General features: G+C 41.1%; 2 protein-coding genes across 4 annotated transcripts; both read left to right on the forward strand.

Moving 5' to 3' along the window:
* The first annotated feature begins 259 nt into the window (after window positions 1–259).
* Window positions 260–6,027, forward strand: alkbh7 (alkB homolog 7). Its single transcript, XM_037089969.1, has 4 exons — window positions 260–1,676; window positions 3,198–3,371; window positions 4,094–4,218; window positions 4,580–6,027. The coding sequence occupies exons 1-4, from the start codon at window positions 1,428–1,430 to the stop codon at window positions 4,698–4,700; spliced, it is 669 nt and encodes a 222-aa protein (XP_036945864.1). The 5' UTR covers window positions 260–1,427; the 3' UTR covers window positions 4,701–6,027.
* A 632-nt stretch (window positions 6,028–6,659) lies between these two features.
* LOC119014373 (GDP-L-fucose synthase-like) lies at window positions 6,660–13,489 on the forward strand. 3 transcript variants are annotated; one of them, XM_037089477.1, is made up of 12 exons: window positions 6,660–7,812; window positions 8,453–8,512; window positions 8,622–8,799; window positions 9,861–9,975; window positions 10,122–10,250; window positions 10,598–10,671; window positions 11,778–11,911; window positions 11,999–12,063; window positions 12,257–12,323; window positions 12,416–12,495; window positions 12,626–12,725; window positions 13,071–13,489. In XM_037089477.1, exons 1-12 carry the CDS (start codon window positions 7,635–7,637, stop codon window positions 13,124–13,126), a joined length of 1,236 nt encoding a protein of 411 aa, XP_036945372.1. In that variant the 5' UTR covers window positions 6,660–7,634; the 3' UTR covers window positions 13,127–13,489. The 3 variants fall into 3 exon arrangements, with proteins under 3 accessions (XP_036945372.1, XP_036945374.1, XP_036945375.1); XM_037089479.1 differs by lacking the exon at window positions 8,453–8,512 and having other exon boundaries at window positions 6,661–7,812; XM_037089480.1 differs by lacking the exons at window positions 6,660–7,812; window positions 8,453–8,512 and adding an exon at window positions 9,321–9,453 and having other exon boundaries at window positions 8,688–8,799.
* Window positions 13,490–17,001: the final 3,512 nt, after the last annotated feature.

Genomic DNA, 17,001 nt, shown 5'->3' on the forward strand with positions numbered 1-17,001 from the left:
TAAAACATCTTTATCAGACAACTGTGCCTAAAGTATCAATCAGAGGCAGGATTTTGATCTTGATTTTGATTTGAAATTACATCAGTGCACTGAAAAGGTCTACTTAAATAGGAAATGAGTCATTTTAAATTGTTTCATTATTTCACTTTATTGTTTCAACTTCATTACTTCTAAAAAATAAAGTTTTCATACATATTGAACAACTTGTACGCTGATACTGACACATCTGTGATAGACCGACTGATTTAACAGTCAGGCCTCAAAAGAAAACATTCAAAATACACATTCAGGTGTTTACTTTAGTTCTGATCACTGCAAATTACTACATACCTAATTAGATAGCCTAACGTGCATATTTCAACAAAATATCAGAACAATTGTAATACAAAAAAATCATTGTCTCAACATAGGTAATTAACAGGGGGAAGTTTCATGGTGAAATATACTAGCTAAAGATTTTACTGTAGTCACCTGCAGTGTTTGCCTTTAATTGTCATCTACACGTTACATAGTTAACAAATAAGGTTTCAATAGTTTTGAACTAAAATGAACTTACTAATCGTATCAAGAAAGAAAATTCAGGTACAGGTAGTTGTTTAATCGCTTCCAGTAACCAGCGCTGCAAACAAAATACATCTTAATGAGAGCGCTTCGTCCACACTTGGCAGTGGATGAATTAGAAACATCACTTTCACTTTGAATGTTTTACTTTGAAAGTGTTGGCCAGATGGACAGTGGACCTGGGTGCGCTTACAATCATGAGCGTTCACTGCCCCCCGGTGGTCAAAGGGGGGAACTGCAAACACCTGCCACACCTCCTGCCTCTGCGCGTTCATGTCCCAAAGCGAATATAAACGCGATACACACACACATGCGCTGTTTGCTGGCTGTTTGGCGATCACCTCATAGAATTTGAACGCACTGATGGCGATTCAAATGTGTCCCCCACTGTCCATCACTGTGCGCTCGTCCAGCCTTCATGGTCAGGGATCCTTATCATGTGACATTCACAACAGTTAGCCGATTCTACAGATCTATGTGGAGAATGTGGCTATTTCTGTGAGGAGGAGGCATCATACAGAAAACATATGCATCTGAAAATGGCAATGTATTAAAATAATTGGGTTGTGAATAAGAGACTAAATTTCACCTTCCCAAGATTAGTCATTTGTAGGACATGTGTTGAACGTTGTCAAACTCATGTAGCCTACATTCCCAAGTGACTGTTTAGATCGGCAAACAAGAGAGTTTCTGAGGCTTTTATTCAAAACGTTTTACCGCTGAGAGACTACGTCCCCCAGCATGCACCGCGCTTGCAACATGGCGCCCCACACCGCCGCTTGACCTGTGTCGACGGGACCAAAGCGCGGCAGAAGGTAAACAGCGGTGCGTAGCGAGCTTCGACCGCCGGTGCCGCGGACGGGAGGATGAGACCGCGGCTGGCCGTGTTGACTCGAATCCGCAGAGCAGCTCTGTGCTGCGGTCACACGCGTCGCCTGAGCTCCTGCGCCGGCAGCGGCCTGGTCGTCGGGTCGAGCCGGGAGGTCGTGCAGAGGCTCGGCTCTAAGGTGGAGGTGAGGACGGCCTTCATCAGCGAGGAGGAGGAGGGGGCTCTGCTGCGAGAGCTGGAGCCGGGCCTGAAGAAGAAACGCTACGAGTTTGACCACTGGGACGATGTAAGTGACGTGCAGAAGCGCGTGGCTGACGGCTAAAAGGACCGCTGCACCCAGGTGTATCCACCTACAGCCACCTTACGCGTGGACTTTATTCACTGTATGTTTCAATGTGTTGTTTAATGTGAATCCGTTTTTTAAGAGTGTCCTGGTCCTATGGAGTGTTAGTGTAAGGGCATTTACTCAAGAAGTGCGCTAAAGGTGCAGTATGCGACACCTGTCACTTTCACGCTCCCAAGGAAGTGAGGGCAGCGTAGAGCCAGAGTCTCCACCTCCCCAGATCTGAGTTTTATTAGAACATTGAATGGTGGTGAACGGAGAGAGATAAATTCTTTTGAGCCCACTTCAGTTGTGCCATAAATCGCACATGTGATGTCTGCCAATTGAGAAAAAAACAAACATTTTCAAGTTGTAGATAAAGTTTGTTTAGGTTTTGACGTCAAACCTGCTGTTTCTTCGCATTCTGCCAATACTTTTGGCTCGTTTTTGAGTGTTTTCAACCGAAAGTCTTAGATGTTGCACCTTTTAAATAAAATTGAAGGTACTTTGTGGCTTCAGACTTGAGCTCCCGGCTGCTTTTTGGAGACAAACGTAGTAGGCTTTATAACTTTAGGTTCTAGTTTCTTGGCTGATTACATTAGGGCGGAGTATCACCAGGTACCCCGTGATACGATACTATCACGATATTTTGCCCACGATAACGATAATATCAAGATTCAGCGACTCTGCGATAATCGATATATTGCAAGAAATTTCATCCACGATACATCACGATATCTGTGTCACTGGGGAAATTCAGAATTAAGTCACTGCACTGAATCCATTTCAGAGGAATTACAAAACACTGTCAATCAATTTCACATAAATGACAGCCAAGTAAAACAAAGTGTATCCTGCACAGTCGCTCTTCTTAATACACACAGATCACAACTTAAATATTATTAAATATAGAAATTTGGCACCAGTGTATCAGTAACGTACCTCAAGACGAAATATTGTGATATATTGTAGTATCGATATTTTGATACACCCCTAGATTACTTGCTGCATTAGACCTCAAGTGAGAAATGTATCCAGAAGATATTGTATCTGAAAAGCAGTCAACCTACAGTATACAGTGTATTTTTGAATCTTGTACTTTTAATATATTTGAATGGGTAACTTTATTACTACCAAAGTAATATTCTAACACAATATATTTTACTTTTAGTCAATTATGGCTGATGGAACTTTTTACATCACTGTAAAATCACAATATAAGCAAGAATGCAACACGTGTAATGGACTTGTGTTTTTTCTGGGTCAAGGGGGCAAACGGTAAAAACAAAGTATTTCTGAACATCATCTCCCAAAAAGATGCCATCATTGGGAAAAGCCACACACTCTTGACAAAAGAATGATTCACGCAGGCAGCTTGTCAATGCAATGGCTTTTAAATTGAAAGACTGTGTAAAAAGGTAATGCGCAAACATGTTTGAAGTGAAAGTGACTTTATTTGTGCCGTGATCGCTTTCCCACATTCAGGCTATTCACGGGTACCGTGAGACTGAGCGTTTGAGCTGGGGGGCGGCGTGTGAGGAGGTCCTGAATCGGGTCCGATCTGCAGCATTTCCTGAGGGCAGTCCACTCCTCGGGCCTGTGCACATTCTGGATCTAGACAAGACCGGCTACATCAAGCCTCATATTGACAGCGTCAAGGTAGGTTTGTATGGAGTTGGAGAACTCCACAAACACACAAAACATGTTTTATTCAGGCCCAATGATTCACAAACAAACTCAGTGTTGTATAAAACATCATTCACAAACTACTGCATTTTGTTTTGCTTATAAGAAACATACCGGTCAAACAAATACATCATGCTTCAGAAACAAATACAGCATGTTTTACACATACAAAGAAGCATGTCTCTTTAATTACAAAAAAAATCCCTCAAGTACAAAAAACTGTCATGCGACTTTTGGCACTAATTTTCCACCTTGCAGATTCACACACAAATGCCAGCGAACTTTCTAACAAGTTTCCTGTAATTTGCACTCAACAACAGCAGGTGGCGCTGTTGAGTCAATGTAAGGCCGCTAGGTCGATTCCCCCCCAATTTTATTTTATTTTTATTTTATTCAAGGCCACCAACAGGAGATACCATAGACCTATATACGTAGACGCCTCATTTAAATTTTGTGCGGGGATGGGAATCGTCCTGGCGAATCTTTGAGTGTGAGCTAAAAATGTTTTGTGTGTTTGTGACGTTTTGGCATGATTTTAATTCCATAGGTTTCCCTTTTTCTTCCTCTTTTTTGTCATTTATCAACAACAATCACTAATGTCTGGTTTTCACATGGACACTATCTTGCATGGACTGTGCTGCTATCCCAGTTGTGCTCTGCCTGTAATTCTTCCTGTCCACTCTCTGATTTTTCAGTTCTGTGGGAGCACCATTGCTGGATTGAGTCTTCTGTCTGATAGCATCATGCGCTTGGTAAAAGAGGGCGCCGCCGATGAATGGCTGGACCTGCTGCTGCCCCGACACTCCCTCTACATACTGAGGTTATATATATATTGTACTAAAATATTTTTACCTCACAATGCTGTTCTGCCTGTTGCTCTACTACAGGATGTCAAAGGCAGTGAACCAACACATACTTATGAATACACATACAGGTTACTTATCTCCAAATCTGGGCACAAGGAAAAGAACTCTGAATTACCCTTTCTTTTCTTGGTATCCTATTATGATGCAAAGATTGTGTCAGTGCAGTATTTGTAACAGTTGTATTTCTGTTCTGAACGATACGGCAACAATCATTATACCACATGTGACTTGTGTTCTTAAACAACTGTAAAAGAAATTGTCGCTTAAACCAGCGCAGTCCTGTCGTTCCATCCTGTCCTCTTCACACCCACACAGGGACGAGGCCAGATATAACTTCACGCACGAGATCCTGAAAGATGAGGAGTCCGTGTTCAACGGAAAGAAAGTGCCTCGGCTGCGTCGTATCTCCGTCATCTGTCGCAACCTTCCGAGCTGACACCCTCTTCGCCTCAGCCTGGATTTTAGAGAGCAACTCCACCAATTTTACGTATTAAATGTTGTGCGGGGTACTGCTGCATGTGTGGAACAAAGTTGGAAAATGGCTCCAGCATAGCAGAGATATTGTGTGTTTGTTCCACACATTCTTTCTTGCTTTTGAAAGCCTGATGCCTACATTGCCCACAATGCAGTTAAGCCACTGAGTGACATAACTGGAGGCAGTTTGTCCGATTACATGCAGCTTCTTCTCAAGCAACAATTCGTACTCCTTGAGATCTGTCAACACACTTCAGTGCGTAAAATGAACAGAACATGAATTCAAAGGATTATGCAGGTGATCTCCATTTATTTATATGTCAAAGGTGACATCCCTAAACTTTTCATGGTTAATGTATTTTCACCATATGCATCTATGATGAAGTGTCCAGGACATTCACGGCCGTTGCAATGATTTACACTGTGTGCATTATGAAATACTGATCAGAAGGTCAGGTCACACCTGTCACAGTCGAGGATACCGAATTGATCTGTTCGTCGCACATGTATTACAGTATTCATATTTTCATTACAGGGATTGAGTCCACCATTATGGGATGTCATTCATTTGGGCATCAAGTTTTGCTAGCTAGCAGCAATTTTCTACCACAACCTTCCACAACAACTCCATCATTTTGGCCTGTAGTTTGAACGTCATTTCAGTTTCCTGTCACTTCTGGAAAGGATTTCAGTTTAAATAAATAATTTTTGTGTGTCCTTCTAATTCTGGATAATCCAGAGCCTCTGTGTACATAAAGTGAAATGCAAGTTAAACTTGTCAATCATGCTCAGCGGCTACTGATGGTTTTGTGTTATTAAAAAAATGTAATCTAAATACTATTGATAACTAAGAGTTTGTAGACGTGCAAATAATACAATTCCTCCATCCTGTTCTCTACATAGTAGAAAGGAGTTCTTGCCATGTTTTCTTCCAGCGTGCTCAAACAGGTTCAGTTCAAGTATCTCTCACAAAGCTTTGAGGCGTGTTTGGTCCTACTGCAGTATCAAGTCAAGTCAAGTCAAAGCTAGACTAAGGTGTAAAAAGGGGGGCAGTGCATGGAAGTCAAACATTTCAGGAACTCAGAGACAGGCCGCACCCTCTGCTTTGCATCTTTGTACAGAGAGATTCAGACTGCAGCAGGACTATGAGCCCAAACACACCTCAAAGCTTTGCAAGAACTACTTGAAGACCAAAGAAGACTAAGGAGTCCCGACTTCACGCTAAAACTCTGAAGCTGACATTATCACTTGTAACGAAATATAAAAATAAAAGTATTACGTTCGAAACAGAAGTATTTCCACTAGTAGTCTGTTTGGTCCACCTGTATTTGCAGATTTAACTTCATGACGTGATCAATCTACACGTTCTTTTGAAAGAGTATATATACACTGTATTGCCACAAGTATTCGCTCACCTGCGTTGAGACTCGCATATGAATTTAAGTGACATCCCATTCTTAATCCATAGTGTTTAGTATAATGTTGGTCCTCCCTTTGCAGCTAAAACACCTTCATCTCTTCTGGGAAGCTTTCCACAAGGTTTAGGAGAGTTTATGGGATTTTTTTGACCATTCTTCCAAAAGCACATTTGTGAGGTCACACGCTGATGTTGGACAGGAAGGCCTGGCTCTCAGTCTCCGCTCCAATTCATCCCAAATGTGTTCTATCAGGTTGAGGTCAAAACTCTGTGCAGGCCAGTCAAGTTCATCCACACCAAACTCTCTCCTCCATGTCTTTATGGACCTCGCTTTGTGCACTGGTGCAGTCATGTTGGAACAGGAAGGGGCCATCCCCAAACTGTTCCTACAAAGTTGGGAGCATGGAATTGTCCAACATCTCTTGGTATGCTGAAGCATTCAGAGCTCCTTTCACTGAAACTAAGGGGCCAAGCCCAGGTCCTGAAAAACAACCCCACACTATAATCCCCCCTCCACCAAACTTTACACAATGCAGTCAGACAAGTACTGTTCTCCTGGCAACCACTAAACCCAGACTCGTTCATCAGATGGAGAAGTGCAATTCATCACTCCAGAGAACACGTCTCCATTTCTCTAGAGTCCAGTGGCTGCGTGCTTTACACCACTGCATCCAACACTTTGAATTGCACTTGCTGATGTATGGTTTGGATGCAGCTGCTCGGCCATGGAAACACATTCCACGAAGCTCTCTACGCACTGTTCTTGAGCTAATCTGAAGGCCACATGAAGTTAGGAGGTCCGTAGTGATTGACTCTGCAGAAAGTTGGTGACCTCTGCACACTATGAGCCTCAGCATCCACTGAGCCCGCTCCAAGCATGGGCACACATAGGGCACAAGGGGTGTTTGAGCCCCTGCCCTTTTTGTGTGTGTGTGTTTTTTTTTTGTTTTTTTTAATGAATAAATACATTCCTGTTTTGCAAAGGGATGTCAAAAAACAAAACAAAACAAAACAAAACAAAAAAACAGCGGTATGAAAACACCACAGTTATCAAACACATGCATTTCCTTGTTATATGATGTTGTGCAGGGACGTCAAGATTTAGAGGGGCAGGAGCTCAAAGTCAGAAAAGGGCAGTACCTACAATTTTTTTTTTATCATAAAATAAAGTTTAAAAAAAAACATATTATTATTATTTCATTTGTTTGCATTCATTTCCTCCCGTTTTTGTATCACTCATATACACATAAAGTCAATGATGGGGAGAGTGGTGGCGGCACAGGTTCAACTACTGGGGCGGGGAGCAGGCGATTCATATTCATAGAGCAAAACCAATGCAATTAGTCAGATAAAGTCAATCACATCACAAATTCATTCCACATAAATCACATTTCAGTCATAATAATATTGTGAATAAAAGCTAATAGTTTCACATAATCCATTATTTTTTTAATTGTGCTCTTCATGCATTGATCATTTATGTTGTATTTTAATGCAAATGCAGGGGCACTTTTTAAATATTTTGGAGCACCCTCTGCCACCAGCCAGGATGAGGAGCTATCTACCTCCGCAGCAACACATATGTCTCCACAAATGCTGTCTGATCCTGAGGATGAAGACCCAATTACCTCTACTTCTCCCCAGCAAGACTCCTCAGGTGAATTTGTGTGCACATGTCAGTGAGTGTGTGTGTGTGTGTGTGTGTGTGTGCGTGTGTTCGCACGCATCCCTGCAAAGCATGTGTGTGATCTCTTTGCCTCAGTGGTTGTCAGGAAGTCAGATTAGTAGATGGTTAAATGGCCATTGTCCTGGGGAATGCATGATCAACACCAACACCTGTCATGAGGTCTGTTGTCCTGTTGTTACCATGACAGTATGTAAGGCAAGACAATCTGAAAGTCTACAGAGAACATTCTGCTTGGGTCTTCTCTCCATCTGATTCATCACACCGAGTGTGTGTAATCCTGGAGAGAATTAGCAACTCTCAAAACCTCAAAAAAGACAATTTGCTATACAGCACTCCTTTTTCTCTTGATGGCATTTGGGTGTGGCACCAGACAAGAACAGAGTAACAAAATAACGAAAGGGGACAAAAGACAAAGGCTCAGCCACTCCACCCTCCGACGAGATGTTACTAGTTACTAATTACAATTGACAGGAGTTGCAGAGCAGCATCGTTGCCTTTGTCACCATGCATGTGCTGGTGACTGATGGAGCTGGGACGGCCTTGGCTGAATATCTAAAAGAAACAAATGCATAATGGCTGAAGGGAGAAACCAGTTCTGTTTGTCTGACAGGTTGTCAGCAGCATTATAAAGACCGCCCAGTGTTGCCCACCTCAGTTTATCAACTCAAAGGTAAGGAACAGAGAGGCTGTTTAGTTTACTGATATTTGTTCAGCTGAGAGTCTTAATTTATTATTGTTATTATTATCATTAATGTTATTATTATTTCCTCGTAATACAGAACAACCAGCACACATAGAGAAGATGGAGTCGGACACCAAAGCTGGGCCAGTGCGTGTGATGGTGACTGGTGGATCTGGGATGTTGGGCAAAGCCATTGAGCATGTGGTGATGAACGAAGGTCTGAAACGGGAGGGAGAGGAATGGATCTTCCTCTCTTCCAAAGATGCTGATCTTCGGTAATGAAGTTGCTTCAGTTTTACTTTTGTACCAGCGGCTTCCTGCAAACAAATGACATGAACGTAATTGATGTGTGGTGGTGGAGAGTAATTAAGTAGTCTACTGTAGAAAAAAATGTCCCACCTTAGTAGATGAATTTACATATGTACACAGATATAACTTCTATTTAATTTTATAATATGCACCATTGAGCAATGTTGAGCATTTCTGCAGGTTTGGGATTTTGTGGTTGTACTGAAAATGTTACATGGGCTCAGCTAGGTGTGTTTGTCCTCATATTATTATTAATTCTGAACAATTCTGGTGCTGTTCCTGGTGCACAGTCTTTAGCCGGTTTATCTTGTGAAAGTCGTTTTTATCAGCTGCCAATCACAGTGCAGAGCTTATGAGATAGAGATGAATGTTCCTGTCTGACCTGCTGGTCTCACTGTTGTTATGAAAACAATCATGTAATTGAGTTTTCTGTTTAAACAAACAGCTGAGTTAACAGTGTAGGTCACCACTCCCTCTCTCTCTACAGAAACATTCTGGCATTGAGCCTGACATCTACCTTCATATGCTGAATAATGGAAACTTCCTTTAAGGAAGAGGCTGGTCAACAAACATGACCCACAAAAGGGTTTCATGAATACTTGTCAAGCTCGTCAGCTTAGGTATCTTTGACGATTAAATGTTTGAATACTGAACTTTTTGAAAATTGTGTCATTATGAATGGCAGTACGGCAGCATCGGGGTGGGATTAGAGAATGTGTGGGTGGGCCGAGCCTCTGCCCCATATCTGTGTTTGCACATCTCTGGTTGAGCCTGTATGCTCTCACTGAGCTACGCCCTTGTTGATCTCATCAGACATGTAATGTGTTAGCTTTGAGTCTACTCCACTGTTGTAGGGAGTTAACAACCTTGCTCAGAGGCACCTAAATAGTTGAAAAAAGAGAGCCACTGATTCTCCTATCAGACTTCAGCACAGGAATTCAAACAGGCACCCTGAGGTGACAGAGTTCTTTTTCTAACATGTATGTTTTTACAATCTTTACAACCAAATTTAAACAAATGTGAACAGAGACCTCGGGCAGACCAAAGCTGTGTTCAAGAAGCACCGTCCGACTCATGTCATCCACCTCGCTGCAAAAGTCGGGGGCCTCTATGAGCACATGAGGGACAACCTGCTTTTTCTGGTGAGACAATCCTAGCGTACAGTACATAAATGATTCACTAGCACAGCTGTCTAAAATGCAAACTGTAAACTTTTGGATATGTGGAAACATCTACATTGTTTTTTTATCTGCAATGGCCAGTCAGTGACAGTTTAACACCTTCACAGAGCGACAACCTCAGAATCAACGACAACGTGCTGCAAACAGCCCACGACACGGGCGTCATCAAGGTTGTGTCTTGCCTGTCCAGTTGCATCTTCCCTGACAAAATCACATACCCCATTGATGAGACCATGGTAAGCTTTTCTTGAACCCAAATGCTCTTTTGTCAGACACTCTGCCTTTATACTGATCAGTAATGTTTAGGTATGTTTCAAACTTGATTTTAAAGCCATTTATGAGGGTATCTATTTAAAGACCTGGAGAAGGCTGAAAAATATGCTTTTTGTGCAAATACAGAAAAGTCATTGAAATCAAGGGACATCAAATGTTCTGGTATTGTTTTGCTCAGTCCAAGTACAATCACAATTCTCAGTTTTGGTTTCTCTCAGTGACATTAATCATTGGTGTGCAATGTGAACAGAGCCATCAAAAGGCCATCGTTTTACCTTTGCTTTATCTGTATTGCATATCTCTGTCCTAGATACACAATGGATTACCTCATGACTCCAATTTTGGATACTCCCATGCTAAACGGCTGATTGATATTCAGAACAGGTAAGCAGATGTGCAGCGTAAACAACTACAATAAGCTATAAGCTCTCATCAAATCAAAAGCTCGAGTCGAGTTTTCCACATCTAACTGTGTTCAGAAGCAAGGAAGATTTTTGCAGCATACGACTCATTACAAACATGGACAAGTCTGCCAGGGCAAGCTATAATATCAGAATAATATGAGGAAGTTGAACACTTAATCCTAGCTAAAAGCAACACAGTCACAGCTGTCGAATGCAGCACGGATAGCTGACAACAAATTCATCAACTGTGTATATGAAATTGGCCTATAATGTCACAGCCCCATCATCAGTCTACCACAACTGCTTGGTTGGGTTGTTGCACCTCTACTAGACCTAGGTGTCAAAACTAATTGATGAGGTTTCGGCACAAAAACTTCTTGGTCAGGTTTAGAAACCAAAACGACTTGTTTAAGCTCAGGTCAAGAAACTACAATGTTTGTTTTAAGTACCAAACTACAATGTAAGGTTTGCCACCAAAACTATTTTTGGTTTGGGCACCAACACTTCTCAGTTAGGTTGTAGCACCAAAACAACTTGGTTAAGTTATTCACCAAAACTACTTGATCAGGTCTTGGCACCCCAACAAGGCTTTGATGCCAAAACGTTGGACACCAAGAAGTACTTGGTTAGGCTTAGGCGTCAAATCTACTTGCTTGAGTTATTCACCTAAACTGTGCGGTCAGATATTGGGACCTTGACAACTTTCCTTGAAGCTGCCGAAACAACTTGATGAAGTTTAGGCACCAGAATGACTTGGCTAGGTTTAAGCACAGAAACTATTTGGTTAGGTTGAGACACCAAAATTAGAAGTTGATGGTAATATTAAGATGGTTTGGGTGCATATAATATTGTTGGCTACAGACACCACGGTGCTAACGGCAGCTGCCTAAGCAAAACGGGGGCTATGAAGTTTCCAGTTAAAGATGACATTTAATGCTGTTTGATTACTGTTGAATGTCGGAAATCGAACATGAGTCATCTGTCGACTTTGATGGCCACACCTTTCAGTCACTTAGGGGATACAAGAAAACACAAATTCCTCTTGAAAAGTGTTCATTGGCATTGTATGTGCGTCTCTGTTGACAGGGGATACTTCGAGCAGTATGGCCATCGTTACACTGCAGTCATCCCGACCAATGTGTTCGGTCCCCACGACAACTTCAACATAGACACAGCCCATGTGATGTCGGCACTCATCGGCAAGACATACAAAGCCAAAAGTGAGTAAATAAGACTCCCCAATCCATCTCAATGCATAGAAGCTGTGAGCAATGAATAACACATAAGAACTTATGTCTCTCTTACAGTGGAAGGAACTCCTGTGACTGTATGTGGCACTGGAGCTGCAAGAAGACTGTTCACCCTTTCCTGGGTATGAAATCTACAAGCTTTAACTGTCGTGTGTCTACTGTATAGGATGGGATTTAAGAATGTTAAGTATATGTTAGTGGATAGGTTTGGATAAAATGTCTCTCTGACTGTACGAGGAATAAATAAGTATGATTACATTATTACATGTCAGCTAAGAAAGCCTACTAGGTCTCATGATCTGTGTTTCTTATCAGGACGTGGGCCGTCTGATTGTTTGGGTCCTGAGAGAATATGATGAAATTCAACCAATTATCCTCTCTGGTGAGTACAGACGTTGTTGCTTCAAAACACAGTGATGCGAGGCAGAGTCACTACATGTGCAGCTCACTCAGTCACTGTTCATTTCTTTTCAGTGGGTGAAGAGGATGAGATCTCCATCAAAGACGCTGTGGAAATGATCGCAGAGGCTCTGGACTTCAAGGGCGAAATAAAGGTATCCTTTCAATACTCCCAAGTGATCCTGCACCCTGTTCTTGATTCTAATTAAACTATGCTGTACGCAGCCTATTTAGCTCAAAACCCACAGAGTTCATATCAAGTCTCTCTTTGACCCATATCATCAGTATGACACCAGCCTGTCGGACGGCCAGCTCAGGAAGACAACGAGCATTGCCAAGCTAAGACGCTACCGTCCGGACTTCACCTTTACGCCCGTCAAAGAAGGTCAGAGTTCACTGTGCATCACTGTGCATCTTAATGATACTGCTGTTGCTTTAGCACAGAGTTTCTTAAGCATATCTAGACACGGTGCATATATAGCAGCACAAAGACGGCAGAATAAACACATGATACTAATAGCTAAAGTTCTAACATGTTGTGTTTAGGATAATTTTCATATTTGATTCTGCACTGTAAGCGATGGCTTTTTTTTTGCAATCATCATGAAATAACAAAAAAATTAGGCACAAGTTAGTTTTGTTCTGCTCTAAATACAAATTACAGCTTTGCATAAATATTTGCCTCCATACCACACCTGCTGAAAGTGACACATCTTTGTTTTTCATCTAGGTATAAAGATGACCTGTGACTGGTTTGTGGCCAACTACAACAGTGCCCGCACATGAGGATATAAGTAATAAGTAATACATATGATATTAGTAATATAATTTAATACCTGGGCAAGATTTCACATCAAGGAATTATTACAGGGCTTATTGTTCCTCAACTTTTCCTAAATATATCATGAAATTGTTAGATGATTTGGAGAGAACCTGATATTGAGTCTGTGTTATATACACATGTATATATTTTATACATCTAATCTCTATCTGTATTATTTGTATTCAAAGTTCAGATTGCCATATACATGTTTTTGTATAATTATTCTAGATGAAACATTTCAGAATGTCCACATGTACAAGAAATCATTTGACATACCATGAAAATAAAACTGTGAATGACAGAAAGGGTACAAAAAGAAACGGTTATTTCGTACATACCCTTGTGCCAAAGTTAAAATCAGGTGAAGTATTTTATAATCAGTTTGGAGATGATACACTGATCTAAGTTCCTAGATCAGTGTAATCCAAAATAATGTAGTAAAAAAAAGCTGTAAGTTACTTTGTATTTTTGATGTTATTTATGACACACTTTTGTAGATTTGGTTCTCTGGCTCTAGTTCCCAAAGTTATTTCGGTATAAGTAAATAACTTAATATATGAAGACTGGTAACAATGTACGAGAGTCTCTCTGAGAGAGAGAGAGATTTCGATTTAATGGAGCAACAAGAGGAACAACAAGTTTCAGCTGGATCCATCATGTGTCCTGTTTTGAGTTGCATGAGCACACACCTTGCTCTAGTTTACTGGCAGCAGCACGGAGTGTACTGGAGGTGGAGGCGGAGTCTATGGATGGTGTCCCGGGGCGACTGCCGGTCCTGGAGCTGCCAGCAGAGCCACGCCCTCCTCCACGTTTAGGAGGCATGCGCTTCTTCTGAGAGACGGAATTAGAGACAGATATTTGATGAGAACAAAGAAAAACAGAACTATTCATGCATTCACTGCCAAAGTATAATAGCTGCTAAAACTCAACATTAGTCACTGCTGGTGTATAGAATTTGCTCTGAGCTATGACAAAGCAACAATACTGACTCAAGAACAGCCACGCATGCACAAATATCAATCCAATAATCACCATGAACAGAGCGGAGGCCGTCTCTCCTTCGATATCACTGTCGTCTGAGCTGTCTGACTCGCCGCTGCTGTCTGTGACACAAAAATCTTATTTTTTACCCTTTTTATCATTTGAAATGGATTTTTGCATATATCAGCTTATTTGTATTCAATCTTTTCAGGCATGTGTTATATGTGTTTATGTAGGAATACAGTTAATAGAGTGAGTTACAGTTTGCTGACAGGTGAGTGCAGGTGTAAAGCATAAAGTTAAGACAGTGTAATTAAATAATATAAAATGTTTATAACAAAAAAAGGATTATTTAGTGATTTATCGACTACCTTTTTTCTTCTTCTTTTCCATCTGGACCGGGGTTTTCTTTCCCTCCTCCTCTTCTTCCTCCTCTTTTGCCTCCTCTTCATTCTGCTTCTCCTCCTCGCTCTCTTCCTCACTTTCAGATGCCTCATCAATCCCTATGAAAGGACAGATATGTGACAGTCAAACAGTTTAAATACAAGCCATTCATTCAGTTGAGACAGTCAGAAACACTGAGATGCACTGAAATAGATGTCTGTAATAATGTTATTCCTCACAGCCAAGTTATTAATAGCCCAGTGATCATTCTCTACATTTAATTATGTGCATTATATCTTAATGATTTGTTTATGATCATCAGTGTCTCTTCTTTATTCAGTAAAAGATCAGTAATGTTCAACAGTCAGACCTTTAGGATGCTCCTCTGCTTTACTGGGTTTTCCTTTTTCTGGCTCTTCATCTGAACTGTTTTTGGAAAACAAAATTAAATGAAGTTAAAGAGTTGAAGAAGGGAAAAACACATTGTCCTTCCATGAAGTGTGAATCCTTTAGTGCAACATCTGCAATGATCTGACCTGCTTTCATAGACCCTCATAATCGCCGTCGTCACTGTCCTCCAAGGCCTCCTCGTTGCTCTTCCTCTTCTTTTTCTTTCCTTTTCCTTTCCCCGTCTCTTTCTTCGCCCTTGTCTTGCTCTCCCCATCTGTCCAATAAAGAGAGGGGTGGAAGAAAAAGAAAATCTGTGTAACACAAATGATACAGTATACTGAGTTAAGATGGGATTCCAGACTGAGGGAGTTTAATGATGTCTCTGCACTTATTCTATGAACTTAATACTTGTGTATTTCTTCTTCACGATGAGCAACCGCTCATTCTCATTCCTTCCCTGCCTCACCTGCCCCACTCCTCCTCCGCCTCTTCGGCAGTGAGAGTTCGGTGCTTGGCCAGCGGTATGAAGTTGTACCAGCCGTGAACAGGGAAGGCTTCAAAATTTTTCAAGATATTCTCACCACATTAACAGTTGATTCAGAACAGTTGTGTACACTGGTAAAACAAAATATTAAAGAAGAAGAGTTGCATTTAAAAAAAAAAAAAAAAGCTTAAATTAACCACTGGTTTTCTGTTTCCACTGGGGTCAGCAGGCATTAAACTGCTATAAAACAGATGCAACATAAACCTTGATAATGTCTTTCAAAGAGCGGTATTTCCTCAAAAGATTCCTGTGCCGTTATTGTTAGCACCTGATGCTAAAGTAAACAGCAGCGAGCCGATTTAGCTGCAGTCTGTAGCTGGTGCTGACCGCTGCTGGCACAGCCCTGCTTCAAGCTCAGGTGACGTTTATGTGAAATAAAGGTACAATACAAGTTGTGAAAACACAGAGGAAGTAGTACTAGCTGCCTGCTCCATCATTTGTTTCGTTGTTTGGCTGATGGGCACTTTGTTGGCCCTGCTCTCACAGTGAAAAAAACAAAACATATGCCATAATTGTGACTACTAGAGCAATGAAAATGTCTGCTCCATGATTATTACTTCTAACTCCAGTGTCTGCGACGCTATCATGTCTACCTCACAGTATATTAGTAATATAATTTAATACCTGGGCAAGATTTCACATCAAGGAATTATTACAGGGCTTATTGTTCCTCAACTTTTCCTAAATATATCATGAAATTGTTAGATGATTTGGAGAGAACCTGATATTGAGTCTGTGTTATATACACATGTATATATTTTATACATCTAATCTCTATCTGTATTATTTGTATTCAAAGTTCAGATTGCCATATACATGTTTTTGTACAATTATTCTAGATGAAACATTTCAGAATGTCCACATGTACAAGAAATCATTTGACATACCATGAAAATAAAACTGTGAATGACAGAGAGGGTACAAAAAGAAACGGTTATTTCGTACATACCCTTGTGCCAAAGTTAAAATCAGGTGAAGTATTTTATAATCAGTTTGGAGATGATACACTGATCTAAGTTCCTAGATCAGTGTAATCCAAAATAATGTAGTAAAAAAAAGCTGTAAATTACTTTGTATTTTTGATGTTATTTATGACACACTTTTGTAGATTTGGTTCTCTGGCTCTAGTTCCCAAAGTTATTTCGGTATAAGTAAATAACTTAATATATGAAGACTGGTAACAATGTACGAGAGTCTCTCTGAGAGAGAGAGAGATTTCGATTTAATGGAGCAACAAGAGGAACAAGTTTCAGCTGGATCCATCATGTGTCCTGTTTTGAGTTGCATGAGCACACACCTTGCTCTAGTTTACTGGCAGCAGCACGGAGTGTACTGGAGGTGGAGGCGGAGTCTATGGATGGTGTCCCGGGGCGACTGCCGGTCCTGGAGCTGCCAGCAGAGCCACGCCCTCCTCCACGTTTAGGAGGGGTGCGCTTCTTCTGAGAGACGGAATTAGAGCCAGATATTTGATGAGAACAAAGAAAAACAGAACTATTCATGCATTCACAGATGAGCAGGAATATGATTGACAGTTACAAG

This window comes from Acanthopagrus latus, chromosome 23, assembly GCF_904848185.1.
Source record: "Acanthopagrus latus isolate v.2019 chromosome 23, fAcaLat1.1, whole genome shotgun sequence".
Taxonomy (NCBI): domain Eukaryota; kingdom Metazoa; phylum Chordata; class Actinopteri; order Spariformes; family Sparidae; genus Acanthopagrus; species Acanthopagrus latus.

Excerpts from the sequence above, each read along its gene's own strand:
- LOC119014373 (XM_037089477.1), top strand. The coding sequence starts at position 7,635 with ATGTTGTATTTTAATGCAAATGCAGGGGCACTTTTTAAATATTTTGGA. Across the intron at positions 7,813-8,452 it reads TCCCCAGCAAGACTCCTCAG|GTTGTCAGCAGCATTATAAA; the intron begins GTGAATTTGTGT and ends TTTGTCTGACAG. Across the intron at positions 12,324-12,415 it reads TCAACCAATTATCCTCTCTG|TGGGTGAAGAGGATGAGATC; the intron begins GTGAGTACAGAC and ends ATTTCTTTTCAG.
- alkbh7 (XM_037089969.1), top strand. The coding sequence starts at position 1,428 with ATGAGACCGCGGCTGGCCGTGTTGACTCGAATCCGCAGAGCAGCTCTG. Across the intron at positions 1,677-3,197 it reads AGTTTGACCACTGGGACGAT|GCTATTCACGGGTACCGTGA; the intron begins GTAAGTGACGTG and ends TCCCACATTCAG. Across the intron at positions 4,219-4,579 it reads CACTCCCTCTACATACTGAG|GGACGAGGCCAGATATAACT; the intron begins GTTATATATATA and ends ACACCCACACAG.